At 33.9% G+C, this 15647-nt stretch overlaps 4 protein-coding genes across 9 annotated transcripts; all 4 read right to left on the bottom strand.

The window, feature by feature from the left end:
- Positions 1-29: 29 nt before the first annotated feature.
- On the bottom strand, positions 30-2953 carry LOC100142500 (MFS-type transporter SLC18B1). 3 transcript variants are annotated; one of them, XM_064356681.1, is made up of 12 exons: positions 2839-2953; positions 2358-2591; positions 2081-2312; positions 1958-2031; positions 1764-1911; positions 1640-1708; positions 1490-1580; positions 1107-1440; positions 957-1052; positions 735-903; positions 463-684; positions 30-413 (listed from the first exon to the last, which is right to left on the bottom strand). In XM_064356681.1, the coding sequence occupies exons 2-12, from the start codon at positions 2525-2527 to the stop codon at positions 333-335; spliced, it is 1686 nt and encodes a 561-aa protein (XP_064212751.1). In that variant the 5' UTR covers positions 2528-2591; positions 2839-2953; the 3' UTR covers positions 30-332. The 3 variants fall into 3 exon arrangements, with proteins under 3 accessions (XP_064212751.1, XP_008193647.1, XP_064212750.1); XM_008195425.3 differs by having other exon boundaries at positions 2658-2942; XM_064356680.1 differs by having other exon boundaries at positions 2762-2942.
- A 16-nt stretch (positions 2954-2969) lies between these two features.
- Positions 2970-6233, bottom strand: LOC103313075 (MFS-type transporter SLC18B1). Of its 3 annotated transcripts, none has more exons than XM_015980600.2 (11): positions 6144-6233; positions 4818-4901; positions 4571-4766; positions 4437-4510; positions 4241-4391; positions 4116-4184; positions 3988-4071; positions 3798-3944; positions 3561-3748; positions 3419-3511; positions 2970-3243 (listed from the first exon to the last, which is right to left on the bottom strand). In XM_015980600.2, coding segments are annotated over exons 2-11 (1260 nt in total). In that variant the 5' UTR covers positions 4820-4901; positions 6144-6233; the 3' UTR covers positions 2970-2987. The 3 variants fall into 3 exon arrangements, with proteins under 3 accessions (XP_015836086.1, XP_015836087.1, XP_015836088.1); XM_015980601.2 differs by lacking the exon at positions 6144-6233 and adding an exon at positions 4957-5049; XM_015980602.2 differs by lacking the exon at positions 6144-6233 and having other exon boundaries at positions 3798-3931; positions 3981-4071; positions 4818-4950.
- A 230-nt stretch (positions 6234-6463) lies between these two features.
- Positions 6464-10213, bottom strand: LOC657881 (MFS-type transporter SLC18B1). 2 transcript variants are annotated; one of them, XM_008195427.3, is made up of 10 exons: positions 10058-10213; positions 8283-8490; positions 8162-8235; positions 7966-8113; positions 7848-7916; positions 7698-7788; positions 7386-7525; positions 7147-7340; positions 7003-7098; positions 6464-6953 (listed from the first exon to the last, which is right to left on the bottom strand). In XM_008195427.3, the coding sequence occupies exons 1-10, from the start codon at positions 10123-10125 to the stop codon at positions 6614-6616; spliced, it is 1428 nt and encodes a 475-aa protein (XP_008193649.1). In that variant the 5' UTR covers positions 10126-10213; the 3' UTR covers positions 6464-6613. The 2 variants fall into 2 exon arrangements, with proteins under 2 accessions (XP_008193649.1, XP_969403.2); XM_964310.5 differs by lacking the exon at positions 10058-10213 and adding an exon at positions 9002-9988.
- A 1324-nt stretch (positions 10214-11537) lies between these two features.
- On the bottom strand, positions 11538-15643 carry Mccc1 (Methylcrotonoyl-CoA carboxylase 1). Its single transcript, XM_008195429.3, has 10 exons — positions 15485-15643; positions 15148-15331; positions 13811-14028; positions 13384-13765; positions 13155-13338; positions 12673-12873; positions 12502-12623; positions 12154-12454; positions 11919-12100; positions 11538-11872 (listed from the first exon to the last, which is right to left on the bottom strand). Exons 1-10 carry the CDS (start codon positions 15511-15513, stop codon positions 11564-11566), a joined length of 2112 nt encoding a protein of 703 aa, XP_008193651.1. The 5' UTR covers positions 15514-15643; the 3' UTR covers positions 11538-11563.
- Positions 15644-15647: the final 4 nt, after the last annotated feature.

The following is a 15647-nucleotide window of genomic DNA, read 5'->3' as shown; positions in this document are numbered from 1 at the left end:
TCAAAAGGTAAAATTGATTTATAAAAACAAAATTTTTATAATTTATTGAAATCCTGTTACATTACTTTTAATAAAATATACCATAGTAAAGCGCTAAAAACGGGAAAATCCCATCGACTGTGTTTACAGCAATATAAGGAAGTGATAATAGCTCTAGATCTAGAACATTTGTTACAATTTAATTTGTTATAGTTTAAAAACAATATATCTAACTTGATATCTATAAAACGGTTTACAAATATATTTTCCCCAAAATAAATTATTTACTGTTTAAAAAGAATGTTTTGTTGTGTCAATTTGGTTAACCCACTTCATCGCTCCTAATTTACTTTTTAAACTTCACAAGCCCCTCCTGCGGTTACATTAACAGTTCCCCTAACGTCAGTCACTTGGTTGCTGTCGATTTCTCCCATCTTAAAATATTTCGGTTAAATAAGTCGATTGCTAAGAATTTAATATTACCTGACTATCGTGCTTCCTGCTTTGCTCATAATACTGCAATTTTCCTTCAGTATATGATCTATAATTACACTCTATACTGGACAAAATTAATGGGGTGGTTTCGGAGGAATCACTATCACTAGGTATACCCCTCCAAGATCCACTAATACCACTATCAGAAACGCAGTCCTGATCTTTACAGTTGCTATTTTTGAAAACGAAAAATAAAAATGTTATCACAGCCTAAAAATCCAACTAGAGCTTCAATACAACATATTTTGCATAGTACGAACCAAACCAAACGTCATACTGGCCATTATTGTGGAAGTTATGGGGAATCCATAGTGTTGTAAGAGAAAACCTCCTAAGGAGGGACCTACAACCTCCCCCAGAGAGTAAACACAAGACCAAACTCCAGCGATGACACTGTAAGTCGAAAGAGTGTCGCCACAACCGCTACTTCTAAATAAAAAATAAAAATTTTAACTGTTGGTTGTGTGACCCTTTTCACTTACATGGCACTACTGAGGAGTCCTTGAAATGTTGGTAATAGTGCTAAAGCTACCGAGATTCCGAGTATTGATAGGGCTACTAAATTTAGCCACAGAGTGCTAAAATAACAAATTATCTTGTATTTACTTCACTTTTTTATAATGAGAACACACCTCTTAAGAAATGGAATATAGGGACATGGGCCTAGCAATAGTAGCCCAATGGTGCACATGAACAACCCAACAACCATCATGGACCAATGGTTATTGACTTTATCGGCAAGCCATCCCCATGCTGGACTTGAAACACCATAAAGTCCCGAAAATAGCAAAAAAATCAACCCTATTTTTTCCGGAGTCAGATTAAACTGCCTCAAATGAGGTTCTAAGGTTGGGTCGAGGAAAGCCCAAGAGCTGGACACAATTACAACCACCAACCCTGTTATTACGACAGTTGGCACCCGAATCAGTCTACAGATCGATGGTGGTCTATTTGAGACATTACAATCTAGTAAAATAAAATTCAGATAAGTGGAAACGAAATTTTTTTATTTTACCTTCGATCTTTGGCAACATCCATAAATTTAATGGGACAAAAAGTACCATCACAATTCCTAAAACGAAAAATGGCATACTAAAACCGCCTAACTGTCTAGAAGTGAATGATACAGATAAATTCTTAAATGATTTGTTTTTAAAATACATACCGAATAAAGGACGCCTCCTAACGCCGGGCCTGTGCTCATTCCCAGGCCTACAAAAGTCTCCAAAATGCCCTACAATTTATTGTTTTATTTAGTGTCACCTTAAGTAAAAAATTGTAACTAATACCAGAACAGATCCAATATTTTGCGGAAAAGTGTTGACTACAAAGACGTAACTTGCCGTCGAAAAGGCACTAGCACCAAGGGCCTCAAACCCCCTAATTACGATACAACACGTCGTAAAGAGTGTATAGTTTTTCACATATTCAAGAGTTCTAAAAAGTTGTAATTACGTTTGACCAAATTAATTTTTTTGCTTACGCAAAGAGTAAATTGCAAATGCCTGCCATAAGCATCCCAGATAAAAAGAGTCCTTTTGCACCAAATTTCGGAAGCTTTGAATTGATGAAATGTATTCCGACTTATCAAACTGTTGGTACTTACAATTTTTCCGAAAATTGGTGAGGTCAGAAACATGACTAACGCATAGAAGCTAAAAATAAACCCTGACACCGTATCCGATAATCCCTTTTCTGCCGCCTCCCGTGGGAAAAACGGTGCCATGATGGACATCGAGCAAAAACTGATAAAATCGACTAAAGCTAAAGAAGTTAACGTGAGTTTTTGTTTTCGAGTAAAACTTTTGAAAGTTGATCTTTCCAGTCGTGAGTTCGTCCTTGAAACCACTTTTCAGACCAAAAATTTTCGGCAATTTTTGTACCTTAATAATCGCTCCTTGATTCGATGGATTTCCCCCGGGGAGTAATTATCGGGGAAAATGTTGGACAAGGATTTGCTCCGGGGGCGATTACCATCGGTGGACGAGGAAATGTTGAAGCTGCTTCTACTAGAATCGGGGCTTTCTGGCGATGGCAGGTCACTGTACTTCATTTTCGACTATTTTTCTCACGGAGATTGGAGGAAATAAGGCTAACGCGTGGCCACTGATTTATACCTAATTTGATAATTTTACTGATATCGCTGATAGAACAAATATCTTATTTATTCTGTTTTGACTGACTTGGCTTTGAGCATTATTCGAAACGTAAACAAACTAGAGAACTGTCGTAATTCAGGATCACTGATAAACTATCTCGATGGAAAAATATTGGTTTAACAACATACTTAGTCTATTGCTTTTGGCAGCAAAAATGGTAAAACCGTTGATGATGCGCTGTCTTCTACTTTCTCACACCACGTACCAATAATATCTTATTGCACAACACTTCGAAAAATCTACAATAACGGTTGGGCACCAAATTACCAGCCACAGGCAGTACAACTCGTGCGACCTTTAAAACAACTACAAAAAAGGATAGAGAAACAACAGATATGATATGATTCACCGATTTTATTTAAAATGAATAGTCACATTAAATTTACAACAAATATTCCGTTTATTCCGTTTACAATAGAAAAAAAGTGTGCAGAGGAAACCTACCAAAATGTTCAAAGTCGCTATCATCCAGCAAACCACCCAAAAATCGTATTTTTGGTAAACGAGGATTCCAACAGCCGGTCCCAAAATTTCGCCCAAAGAAAACATAAACGTCCAAGTTGAAATAACGTAACTGTGCGTTGTCACATTGTTTTCGTATCCGTTCTCGCTGAAATTGCAAACATTCATGCTCATAATTGTTATTAAAAATAACAACAAATGCAAAAAACAGCCTTGACTTTAGTACTCATAAATGAATTTACGGGGTTTCATTTGTAGTGAAACAAGGTGATTTCAAAAATAACTAAAAAAATTCAAAAACTTTTTTTTGCTTTTTTACTTACAAAGCTGCTGTAGTCAGACATCGGAAGGTCGGAGCTAAAGACATGGCCATACACACACCCAACATACACACATTTATCAGTTTGAAATATTTACTACAAAAATTTCATTACTTATTTGCGACATCATTTTTTGCTTTCTTACTCAAAGTCACTACAAACTAAATCTAATTCCAACAAAATTATTGCGAGTCCAGTTAAATAAAGTCCTAACGGCATTATCCACTCAAACCTGGCCAGTTTTTCGGTCAAATAGTTCCAAGCAGGAGTCGAAAATGCAAATGCTGCTGCGATAAAAAGATAAACATAGTCACTTTTTCGAAACGGAAGTAACTAAAATTGGGCTTATAGCAATTTTCCCGAAAGAATAATTAAAAGTTACATTAGTTAAGTATTCCCCCAACGATGGATCTAACGCACTAGTCGTCAAAGAAACAGTTAACACGACGCAAGAAGTGACGATAATTGCGGGAATTTGCATAAAGTTGGTCAAAGATTGGTACTGTTTTGACGTATCTGTGAAAAAGAACTGAGTTTTTTCAAATTGTTGTTCTTTGGACATTACTTATTACTTCATCCAAAACACACCGCCCGACCAAAGCCAGGAAAATTGTGAAAATCCCTACAAAATAAAACGGAAGTCCTGATTCTTTAAACTGAAATTAATCGATTATTTTGAGTTAATATTTTTATTATTTACAGTAAAAAATAAGTCTCCCACAGGTGGTCCGATAGTTGTCCCGATTTCCACTGCACATTCCAGAAATCCCTGCCAATTTCAATACAATTATTTAAGATTCTGATTAGTGATAAACCATCAGTTACTCGAATTATTCCAGCATGGTCGCAGAATGATCTAAAAATGAGCACGTATCCTGAAATAAAATAAGCACAAGCTCCTGCTTCTTCAATTCCTCGTAGAATGTAAGCCAGACATGTGAAAAATGTTTCATCCGTGACGTAATAATACAAAACACTGAAAAAACCTGAATGTTGCCTCATTTATTAAAAATAAACTTACCCAAAGAGGATGGATCCTGTCCGAGAGAGTACAACAGCCCCAACGAACAAATCCCTTTGTCTGTATTTCGGAATCTAAAATATTCTTTGAAATTTAATTTCATTGTATACATCTACTAATCAAGCTTAAGTTACAATTAAGCCCAAGAAAAGTGAAGACGTGATGGTGACCAACGCTGAGAAGTTTACAGGAAGTTCGAATATGTACAGATCAGCACCTATTTGGGTCATCTCTTTGGAGAGGAAAAGCGATAAGACATTGATCGAACAAAAACTCATTAAATCAATAATTGCAATAATTGCCAAACCTAGTCCTTGTTTTGTCACCAACCTAAAACAGTTTCTCGGTGATATAATTTTTACAGGTATTTGTTAAACTTACATGTTGGTGAAGTTACGCAAGCGAATTGTGTTGATTTTTTGGCTAATCGTTCCCCTATTGATTGATTACATTTTGCAAGATTACCTGTGTAAATAATAAGCCAATGACAATATTTTATGTTAGTTTTGAGAATTTTTACGCTTTATATAATAATTGAGGTATAACTGATGTATCACTTCCTTTCATGAGAAGGAAAATACATCTATTGTAATCCTGTTTCAAAATTGCATAAATGCAATTTTTAATAATAGTGAGGTAAGTGCATAGGAAGTTATAATATGTTATGTCAGTATGTAATTTAAACAGAAATCCGTGTTTCCCTATTTTTTGTCACGAGGCGCTGCTTAAACCTGTTAATTTCCCCTCGGAAAAAAAACTGAAAATTTGTTTATGTTCATGGCAAATCTATGCAAAACTTTATTTATAATTTTTTACATTTATGCCAAAACTATTTAGCAGTAAATACTACATACAACTGATGTTCACTCACAATATTCCCATTTTTTTAATAAATATTTTATATTCTATTGCGCCCATAATGCCTTTGACAAAGTTTTTGATAAAATTGATAAATTATGTTTCTTATTTTATTGGGAGAAATAATAATCAGTCCTAGAACTGGTTTACAGAACATTTTAATTGCAATTAAATTTTAGTCGCGACTTAACATTTGTCAGTGCATTTTAAATGGCAACTTAATTCGAATTAGTTTAATTCTGAATTAAATCTTTTCTGTAAACCGGCCTTTAATTTTTGTAACAAAAAACCTAACTCATTAATTTGCTAAAAATTTTGTGAAAACAATTGTTGGCAAAGTTTCTTCAGAATTGTTGAATAACTACTTTCCTCTTTTTTTTAAACTGTAGTTATCTATTTCTTGTTTAAAATAAAATAAAGCTTAGTGTGGAAAAAGAAAAAAAATGCCACATTTATTAGAATTTTTTTATGCAAATAGTTTTCATTACTCAATCAATGCCATTATTAATTTTGCAAAATAATTTAGAACTTGACACTTATCCATATATCTTTTTTAAATTTTCTAATGTATTACCTAGATAGGTTGCAAACGGTTGGGAAATTTTAAAAAGCTACGTAGACTTATCTTATTGATATATGTAAACTGTTTAAAAATTATCAGAAAGATACTATAAATAATTGCTTCCAACAGCAGCTGTGAAAAATTACGACACCATCATCAAATATCAAAAAGGCTGTTTATCATACTTTTTAGAAAAATCAGGACACTGAAACTTGGATTTGAATGTTTAGTTCATTTCTTCAATAATTATATTGTTAGTTTTAAAAACACAAAGAGTTTTGACCTACCTTTCAAGTGAGAATTTGTTTTGCTTTTTGCATGAAAGTTTGATTCGTACTACTGATACATTTGCTGCGACTTCAATTTTATGAAATAACAACAGATAATAAACCAGTGAGTTATGGATATACAAAAAAAAAGGAAAAATACCTACCATAAGTCTGTTTTTATTATAAATAATATAATACCTATTAAATCAAACACGTAGTTGTAAAAGCAATAGAAGAACACTATTTCTTGTTCATTTTTTAATTAAATCGTTATAAGAGAAACTGTATTTATTTGGGTGCAATTTGCTAAAAGTAGGTTTTCGAAAAAAAAACTAGTACAACTTTACATAATCTTTTATTTATTTACTTTTGTAAAATTAGGTAAATGACACTGTTATTAAATGAGTAACTTTTTTTTTTTCATAACTGCACACTTTCGACTCGAAAAACGTGCGTGATGTGTACAAGATGGAAATAAATACGTTGTACTATTTCAGCTTGGCAATCCATTTTCCATTTTCACCATTTTCCAGTATTGTCCCTAAAATAATTTCAGCATTTTTTTGTCTATATTTCTGGAAACCAGCTTGATCGATAAATATGTTTCGATCCTTATTAGACTTCCGCCTGAGTAGAAAATACATCGTTCCCAAAATCGCCATTATTAAATTCAGCAACGAAAAAACTGTCGATGTTAGCGAAAATCCGTAATTTTGGAGAAGAGTTCCCCCTATTATAGGTCCGAGAACTTCACCCAGGGAATATACACAGGACCACAGGCCGGCAATTACGCTGTGAGTCCCCAAATTGTCTTCAAAACCTCCAACACTATTGAAAAAATTATTAAATAGAATTTAAAAAAATGCAAACATTTTACAGGGCGCTGTCCAAGATTGCTTGATACGTGGGCATCAAAGCCATTGCCACTGACACCCCCAAAGTTGATAAAGCCACAATGTTGAGCCATATTGAACTAGAAATCGATATGAAATAATGTGCAAAAATTTAAATTGGTTTTTACTCTTCAAGAAATGACAAAATCGGCGACGGGCCCAAAAGTAGTAAACTGATAGAGTTACAAAAGAGACCACAAGTCATTAGCCACCAATAATTATCGAGTCTGTCAGTCACCCACCCCCATGCAGGGCTGAAAATCCCATACATTGCCGACAAAAGCAGGAAAATAAGCCCAATATTTCCTGGACTTAACTTGAACTGAAATAAATCGTAAAAATCCTGCTCCTCGCCAGAAAATTTTACCTTTCGCAAATGCGGTTCTAAAGTCGGGTCCAGGAAACTCCAAGTCATAGCAATGACCGTAATAATAAAACATGTCACTATCACAGGAGTTAGTCTCAAGAGTTTGGTAAAGGAGCCGCTCTTTGTCTCCACAGCACATCCTGCAAACATCCACTAATAACAAAAGCAAACAAAAACAATTATTCTAACTGCACATCTTCCATTTACTTAATTTAAGTAATTTGCCGGTACCGTTTCACAAAGAAATTTACAATTCAACCTTGAATTTGGAACAGCAAATGTTGCACTTATTTTTATTGTAAGGTTACTCACTTTCTGACGATGGTAACAAATAAACATTCAGTGGTGCTATCAGGATTATAATTAAACCAATTACGTAGAATGGTAGACCGAAACCTCCGATCTTCCTAGAGAAAAAAATTCATTACAAAAAAATTACTTTAAAGTGGTTGACAAAACTACCGCAAAAAGTAGGCCTCCAAGGGCCGGGCCCACACTCATTCCCAAGCCGACAAATGTCTCCAAAAGGCCCTAAATAACAAAACTCAATTTCCAAATAGAAGCTAGTAGAGAAACATACCCTTACGGCTCCAGCATTGTCGGGAAAAATATTTACAATAATAACGTAACTAGCAGTGGAGTAAGCGCTAGCTCCCAAAGCCTCCAAACCTCTTATCAGAAACGAAAACGTCGTAAATAGTGCATAATTATCTATGATGTGTAATGTTCTAAAATAAAAAATGTAAGACAGTAAAGTGGACAAATTGGTAATTTACCCAAAAACTAAACTACAAATTCCTGAAATTAATACTCCTCCGGTAAACAGGCATTTCAACCCTATTTTAGGTAACTAGAAAAATGCGTTACTTTCACCGCCTCCACTTTCAAAAAACTTACAATTTTACCAAATACTGGTGAAGACAAAAATACAACAAGTGCGTAAAACCCGAAAACAAACCCTGCCATTGATTCCGACATGCCTTTAGTCGCTGCTTCTTGAGGGTAGAAAGGCGCCATAATTGACATCGAGCAAAAACTCATAAAATCCACTGTTGCTAGCATTACTAAAGCCACCTTTTGTTTGCAGGTGAATTTCTTGTGTTTCCTGTCGAAAAAAATAATAATTCGCCCTGCAATCATTTACGCAACTTCTATTCAATGCCATTTCATTGTTGGGCAATTTCTGAGTGTCTCCTGATTTAGATCACTTAGACAATTTGGTCACAATGTGAAGCTACATTGTGCTAATAATGACTGCTTTAAGACGATTTATTAATTTTCTACTGAATCGGAATAAAATCCGGTTAATCCGGGTATTAAATTGCTTGTTTGTGGTCTATTAAAAGCAGAGATTGTAAAGTGTGTAATTAAGCGAACTATTATTAAATATAAAATATTCTCAAAGTGACTTCATAAGCCGAGTTAAAGGTTCCAAAATTTGGCTGGCGATAATAGTGTAAGATAAATACCGAGAATAGTTAATTTGAATACTAATGATAAAGTTCATGATAATCGGGATAAAGGTCAAGCTAGTATCAGTCGCAGCCAGATTAAATAATAAAGAAAAAATTGGAGTGTAATTCAAATTTTTTTTTTGCAGTTATATAATAACTTACTTATCTTTAGTGTCTTCTGGCTCTTTGTGTTCATTTTTGATCTCAACGGTTTCAGAAATCGTAACAGGGCTCTTTTCTTTACTCATTTTAAATTTTGCTAGAGACACTTAAATCCAATGAAAAAACAGTCTTTTGCACTTGTATTAACTTGTAATTTTCACAGTCATAACTCATAAACTTCACTGTTCTATTTCCATTTACTATCATTGTAGGAACACACTCTGCTTTACTCGAGTCGAGAAAAAGTGAAGCTTTGAATGAATCAGTAAGAGTGCGAGACCTCCGCAACTCTTTGCTCAGCACTAACAGAACTGTCTGCTTGGCATTCTTGTTTATAATCATTCAGGACATATTTGTTTTTATTAATTTGTTTGCTTTTGAAAACTTTGGCAAAGTTTTGCCTTGTGCAAATATAAAAGTAGTTTTCGTAAACGGTTCCGAAATTTTATATTTGGTTTAACACCTGATTTGTCCTTACTACAAGGATGTCAATGGTCAACAATGCGTTATTTTACGCAGAATTATTTCCTGTCGTGGGTTAAACAAATAATTGGCAGGTTTTAATTAATTTTAATAAGTTTTGTTTAATGTTCTTATTGAAACCCACACATATCTCCATTAGGCGCTGTAATGCAGCCAATTCAAGAATAAAAATTCTGTTACTATTATACAACGTTTACAGTAGTTAAGGCTATTGTCCAAAAATTGCAAGCTAATCGTGATTCCTGTCCGTTAAATTGGCAAATTTGCAAAGGAAGTGAGCATTTGCGCCGTCTACGTCTAGTTAAAAAATAAGCTTTTGCACATCAGTTAAAAAATGTTTTTTAGTTTATCATCATCCATCTGTAAACCACACTTGTGTTTTTGATCGTATTATTGAGTATCTAAACGTTTCCACGATCAACATGTTAGTCAACAAAGGAACAAATGCGTTGTACATTATTTTAGATAAAGAATTAATCGTCTAAAGAAAAACAAACACACAGTAATAATTAAATTACTCACAAAATAAATTTGAACACAGATTTGAATTACGTTGATTTAAGTAATTAATACCTTTTCTTTTTGCGGTTGCTAAAGTACCAATCGGCGACACTATCACAGGCACACATTTGATCAAACATTTAGAATAAAACAGTGATAAATAAATTGTCGACGGGAAGGTGAGATGATAATGGGTACATTTGATAGGAAATCGTTCAATCATAAATGATATTTCATTAATTTCTCTTACAAAATCCGAGATGTCAGTTTAAAATTAATCAGATAAGTACTTCGATTTCTCAAATTTCTGATTTTTAATCACTTTTTTGAAACCGCCTTATTACCTTCTTAAATTACTAAATAAAAATTTTATTTTTTAGTTGAACATTTTGACATTGGACATGATCACTGTTTATGCATGGTTTATGTCACTGACTAAGCATTAAAGTGATTTTTTGAAAAAGCAATCTAAAATCATCGATCATTCGGAATTATAAACATGATGATTTTCGTCCGCAAAAATTTCCGGAGGGAATGTCTTTTACTCTCTTCTGTTGCCGAGTTTCAAAGTAATCTGATAAACAACAACAAAGATATTAAAAAAAACTTATTATTAATCAATACTGTGCCGCATAATTTTATTATCCGATATAAACAATGTTTTTAAACTTAATAAAAGCACAATTAAAAAAATTATGCGATCCATAAAAGCAATAAATCACAGAGTTAAGCCATTTGTAATCAAACTAATTTATAATGTGCACTAATCCTTGTTAATCCACCTGTTCGTAAAGCTTAATCTCAGAGGTATAACACATCTGTTAATAATCATAAAATATTATACATTAGACATATTATGGTCAGTTAAAAAATCATCGTAAAAATCTATTAAAAACATTTAGAAAAACGTAAAAAAACAGAAATTCAATAATAGGTACTCCTTCTTAGCTAAAAACAAACACTAATAACCAAAGTAAAAAGTATATATTTGAATAACATTTTTGTTAACCCCGGATTACACATCTCTTGCACAAAAGCAAGGGCAGCCCCAAGACTCAAGAAAATCTGGTGACATTTTGCCAATAACACGTTCAATGTTGTCGTACATTCATCAAATAAAATATTAAAATTAAAAATTCTTAAAGCACGAGCACTTAATTAATAATTACCTTAAGTAAATGCTCTAGTAACAATAGTTTTTAAATTTAAAATAAAGAAACTTACATAGACTTAGTTTTAAGACCCTTATAATATTTTATATATTGTTATAAATAATTCTTTATTGTTTCGGAGTACTATGTTCAAGGCAATATTCTATGTTTCTGTTCTTGTGGGTAAATTTTTGCTAAATAAACCACAATTAAAAATGCAAATAATTGTCAGTAACAATAAAAATTGCAACATATCTTTCGTTTAAAAATAAATAATAAATGAGGTATATAATAATTATGTAGATACTGTTTGAATGTCAACATATATTCTAATCAAACTCATAATTATAAGTAAAAAATAGTATGCACTCCCCAGTAGTTTTGGACAAAAGAAAACACAGTAGAACTCAAAATTTATTCAAAATTTTTAGCTAGACACATTTTCCTCCTTAAATTGTATAACAGTAACATCCTTCTGGACGTTATCACCGACTTTGAAATAAATATTTTCAATAACAGCGTCCCGATCGGCCTTCACCACATGTTCCATTTTCATAGCTATTAAGACAAAAAGCGAATCTCCTTTTTTCACTTGGTCTCCAGCACTGACCAAGACCTTGTCTATGACACCGGGCATTGGGGCAACAGCTCTGTTCAACGAACCTCCTGCCGAAGAATCATCTTCTTGAATTGTCACAAACGATGGCTTTTCTAAATTAAATTCAACTTTACCACTCTGTAAAATAAAGTTAGTTAGGGTTTACACGTAACGTAAAAATTACATCATCGAAAATTGCAATAACGTCGTCACCCCTGAAAACATTCACACTGGTGGTGATACCATCAATTGTGCTTTTTAGACTTTCTTTGTTAAATTCGCCCTGAACTACACTCCAGGTCTTTCCCTCATCGAGCGAAATGTGGTACGTGTTGTGGCCAATAAATTTTACTTTAACTAGTTTTTCTAAAATTTTTAAATCAATAATTACACTATTAAATAGTGAATTGGGAGGAAACCTTCATCCTTAAATTTCATTTTGACGTCGCGAATCAAGTTGTGGTTAATTCGGAACCCAGATTCAACCACAAATGGGTTAAATTGGTCATTTCGACCCATGGCATTTTTCATGTCTAATAACTCGTCTTTTAAAACCACGCTTAAAGCTGCTTGAGTGATTTGCGTTGGAGTTACGGTTTTATTTTTAAATAAACTATCATTGTTTTCTTTAATGAAATTAGTGTGAACGTTTCCGGAAATAAATTCCGGATGCCTTACAAGATCTAGAAGGAAATTAACGTTGGTTTCCAAACCTGCCACCTGCAAAAAACGATTGATTTTGCGCCAACTTTTAATTCATCACGTACGTTATACTGCAAGAGAAGGGATTGCATTTTTAGGAGACTTTCAGATCTGTTTTGGCCCCAAACGACCAGTTTGGCAATCATGGGGTCGTAATGAACCGACACTTCATCCCCTTCTCGAATGCCTAACAACATGTTTTAATTGTTTTATTCCTAAAAATTTTAAAAATCTACCAGTTTCAATCCTCATGTCATCCCGAACTTGGGGACTACTCAAATACGACAAAACACCAGCCCCTGGCAAAAAGCCCCCACTTGGGTCCTCCGCGTAAATTCGAGACTCAAACGCGTGGCCACTCAGTGTTATTTCCTCCTGAGTTAATGGCAACTTTTCACCTCGAGCGACTTTTATTTGCCATTCCACCAAATCGGTTCCTAAATCAAATACGAAGCCAAGGATAATTCCGAATTTAAACGAATATTTCCCATTTGTTTGAGACAAGCATTGCGCTATTATTTATTGGTAAAAAATTTGCATAATGGTTAACACGAGAGACCGCAAGCGGGAACTGAAAGTTTTCACTGAAACTACCATAAAACCTTATTAAAGAAGCATCTAATTAAAAATGTTTACGATGGAAAATCCAAAACCTTGTGCAAGTTTTTAGGAAGTAAAACTGCGTTTTATTTAACAATGTTTTGTCGAGCGGCGTTACCTGTAATCATCTCCGTTATCGGGTGTTCTACCTGCAATCGCGTATTCATTTCCATAAAATGAAAATTGTGACTTTTCCTGTCTAGAATAAATTCCACCGTCCCGGCCCCCACATACCCAACCGCTTTGGCAGCTCTTACGGCAGCAGCCCCCAGTTCAGCCCTCAATTCTTCGCTTATTCCCGGCTAAAAATTTCAATTTACAATCATAACACAAAATTTAAGAAGTACCGCTGGCGCTTCCTCTATAATTTTCTGATGCCTCCTCTGCACCGAACAATCCCGTTCGAACAAGTGAACAGCATTGCCATGCATATCTGCAAAAACCTGCACTTCCACGTGCCTCGGCTCTTGCACGAATTTCTCCAAAAGCACCACAGAATCGCCGAAAGCTTTCTGCGCCTCACTTTTGGCCGACTCCAAGGCTTCCTCAAATTCAGACTCCGTGAGAGCTATCCTCATTCCTTTGCCGCCACCACCTCTCACGGCTTTTATCATGACGGGAAATCCGATTTTCAGGGCTTCTGCTTTGAGCTTGGCCCTGTCTTGGTCTTCCCCGTGGTAACCCCCGATTATGGGAACCCCGGCTTTCGACATAATTTCCTTCGATTTGCTTTTGAAAAGTTAGTTGTGGGAGAATGGAAAGTGGAGAGTGTACCTTTTGATTCCCATGTCGCGAATCGCCGAAGCCGGAGGGCCCATGAAAATGATTTTGTTTTTTTCGCAATTTTCCGCAAATTCCACATTTTCGGAAAGGAAGCCGTAGCCTGGATGGATCGCCTGACAGCCGGATTTGTGCGCTACTTCTAAAATTTTGTCACCTCGGAGGTAACTTTGCGAGGCTTGGGGAGGGCCGATGTTATAGGCCTCATCTGCCTATTAAATACCCATAATTTGGTAGAATTATTTATTTAACAGAGCATTCGTCTAAACCGCACATTCAGATCCGAACGTATTATTTCGTAATGAAAAACACTGAATTCGAGAAATTTCGCAAAAAATTGGCTAAAATTGGCTCCAACATGTATAACTGTTTCTATTTCTTCGTATTTTTACCGAAAAATAACTTCCTCAGAATAATAGAGAAAAATCGGAGAAAATCGCCAATTAGATTAAGTGGAAAATTCTTTATTTTTATACGAATTTTGCTTATTTACAATGACCAACTTCAACAAATTAAATAATAACAGTAATACAGAATGTAAAATATTAACATAAAACATGAAGAGAAGTTTGTTGGTTGGTTGGCGTTTTTCTCATACCTAAATAAAATAAATAAACAAATCTACTTCCGCATAACACATTATTCTTTTAAATATTACAAAAAAATTACACTAAACTTAAATTTATTTATTGTGAGTTGCGTGACTTTTTTAAGAGACCAAAAGATTTTTACAACCTGAGTATAAGGTTACTGGTCGAGATTTTTCGAAGCAAAAATTCTTAGAAAATCTAGCCTTAAAAAGTATGGAGAAATCACAGGAAAATTTTATTATTTGTTTAATTTAGTAAAACATTTTTTTATTTTATATATTTCTGATAATTCAAAAATTTTCGCAAATTTTTATTCGAGAAAAAAGTCAAAAAATCAGAAATTAGAAAAAATAATGGCTTATGATTAAATTAAGATTAAAATCCTTGTAAAAACTCACAATACTTTTACAATTCTTTTAATGTGCGGTTTAAATAAAATAGTCTAATGTACAAATTAAAAGAGCGTAAAAGTGGAAAAAACATCATTCGATCAAAATTTTCACAATCTCGATAAGGTTTAGAGATTACATAATTACGACCAATAGTTTAAACTGTGAGTCTTCCTTATTTTAGAATAAAAAAAAAGCTAAATACCAATAATCACCATTTAAAAAAATCAAAAATTAGTCTAAACTAACAAAGGAACGATGGAAATAATGAAAATGTCAGTTTTGTTTTAGTGTTTATTGTTGTGTTTTCTTTGAATTTTATTTATATTTTATTTTTATCGGTAAAACCTACCTGTGAAACGTGTAACGAATTCTTATCAGCGTCGCTATAAACCGCGACCGTTTTTACGCCCAACCGGCGGGCAGTCCTCAACACACGACAAGCTATCTCACCTCTATTTGCAATTAATAATTTATCTATCCTTCTCAAAGTACTGTTCCATCTTCTTGTTGTTATTTGAACGCCGAAATTTGTGCTAAAATAGTAAAAAAAGTCTAGTTTTTCCATAAATCCATGGCAAAAACACATATGACATAAGTAGTGAGTAGTAATTGCACATGGAACGTGTTTTAATTGAAGAAAATTTTGTAAAGTTGCCAAGTCATCACTAAAATAGAACAGTACTCACTTTTGTAACAATGAGGCCCACAACGGCATTTTTATCTTGATTTTAATGGCACAGTTTTGTTAACACTATTAACTAAAATGCGATTTTTATCATAATGATGCTGATATCAATGAAGAAATGATTTGGCCTCTGTTGACCTTCAGTCTTGACAATAATAACTTTT

The sequence above is a fragment of the Tribolium castaneum genome, chromosome 5 (assembly GCF_031307605.1).
Source record: "Tribolium castaneum strain GA2 chromosome 5, icTriCast1.1, whole genome shotgun sequence".
Taxonomy (NCBI): Eukaryota; Metazoa; Arthropoda; class Insecta; order Coleoptera; family Tenebrionidae; genus Tribolium; species Tribolium castaneum.
Note: the sequence above shows the minus strand (reverse complement) of the source record. Positions and strands in the feature narration are given on the sequence as shown.

What these genes read in the sequence shown, in the direction of transcription:
- LOC100142500 (XM_064356681.1), bottom strand. Translation starts at nt 2,527, where the DNA reads ATGAAGTACAGTGACCTGCCATCGCCAGAAAGCCCCGATTCTAGTAGA. An exon ending in CACCAATTTTCGGAAAAATT is followed by an intron (nt 2,032 to 2,080) that starts GTAAGTACCAAC and finishes ATCAATTCAAAG; the next exon opens with CTTCCGAAATTTGGTGCAAA. An exon ending in TATATTCCATTTCTTAAGAG is followed by an intron (nt 1,053 to 1,106) that starts GTGTGTTCTCAT and finishes TTGTTATTTTAG; the next exon opens with CACTCTGTGGCTAAATTTAG.
- LOC103313075 (XM_015980600.2), bottom strand. An exon ending in ACAGGATCCATCCTCTTTGG is followed by an intron (nt 4,392 to 4,436) that starts GTAAGTTTATTT and finishes AGGTTTTTTCAG; the next exon opens with TGTTTTGTATTATTACGTCA. An exon ending in ACCATGCTGGAATAATTCGA is followed by an intron (nt 4,185 to 4,240) that starts GTAACTGATGGT and finishes TGAAATTGGCAG; the next exon opens with GGATTTCTGGAATGTGCAGT.
- LOC657881 (XM_964310.5), bottom strand. Translation starts at nt 9,087, where the DNA reads ATGAGTAAAGAAAAGAGCCCTGTTACGATTTCTGAAACCGTTGAGATC. An exon ending in ATTTGTAGTTTAGTTTTTGG is followed by an intron (nt 8,114 to 8,161) that starts GTAAATTACCAA and finishes TTTTTATTTTAG; the next exon opens with AACATTACACATCATAGATA. An exon ending in TTTGTTACCATCGTCAGAAA is followed by an intron (nt 7,526 to 7,697) that starts GTGAGTAACCTT and finishes GGATGTTTGCAG; the next exon opens with GATGTGCTGTGGAGACAAAG.
- Mccc1 (XM_008195429.3), bottom strand. Translation starts at nt 15,513, where the DNA reads ATGCCGTTGTGGGCCTCATTGTTACAAAA. An exon ending in TGGGCCTCATTGTTACAAAA is followed by an intron (nt 15,332 to 15,484) that starts GTGAGTACTGTT and finishes TTACTATTTTAG; the next exon opens with CACAAATTTCGGCGTTCAAA. An exon ending in TTATTGCAATTTTCGATGAT is followed by an intron (nt 11,873 to 11,918) that starts GTAATTTTTACG and finishes TTTATTTTACAG; the next exon opens with AGTGGTAAAGTTGAATTTAA.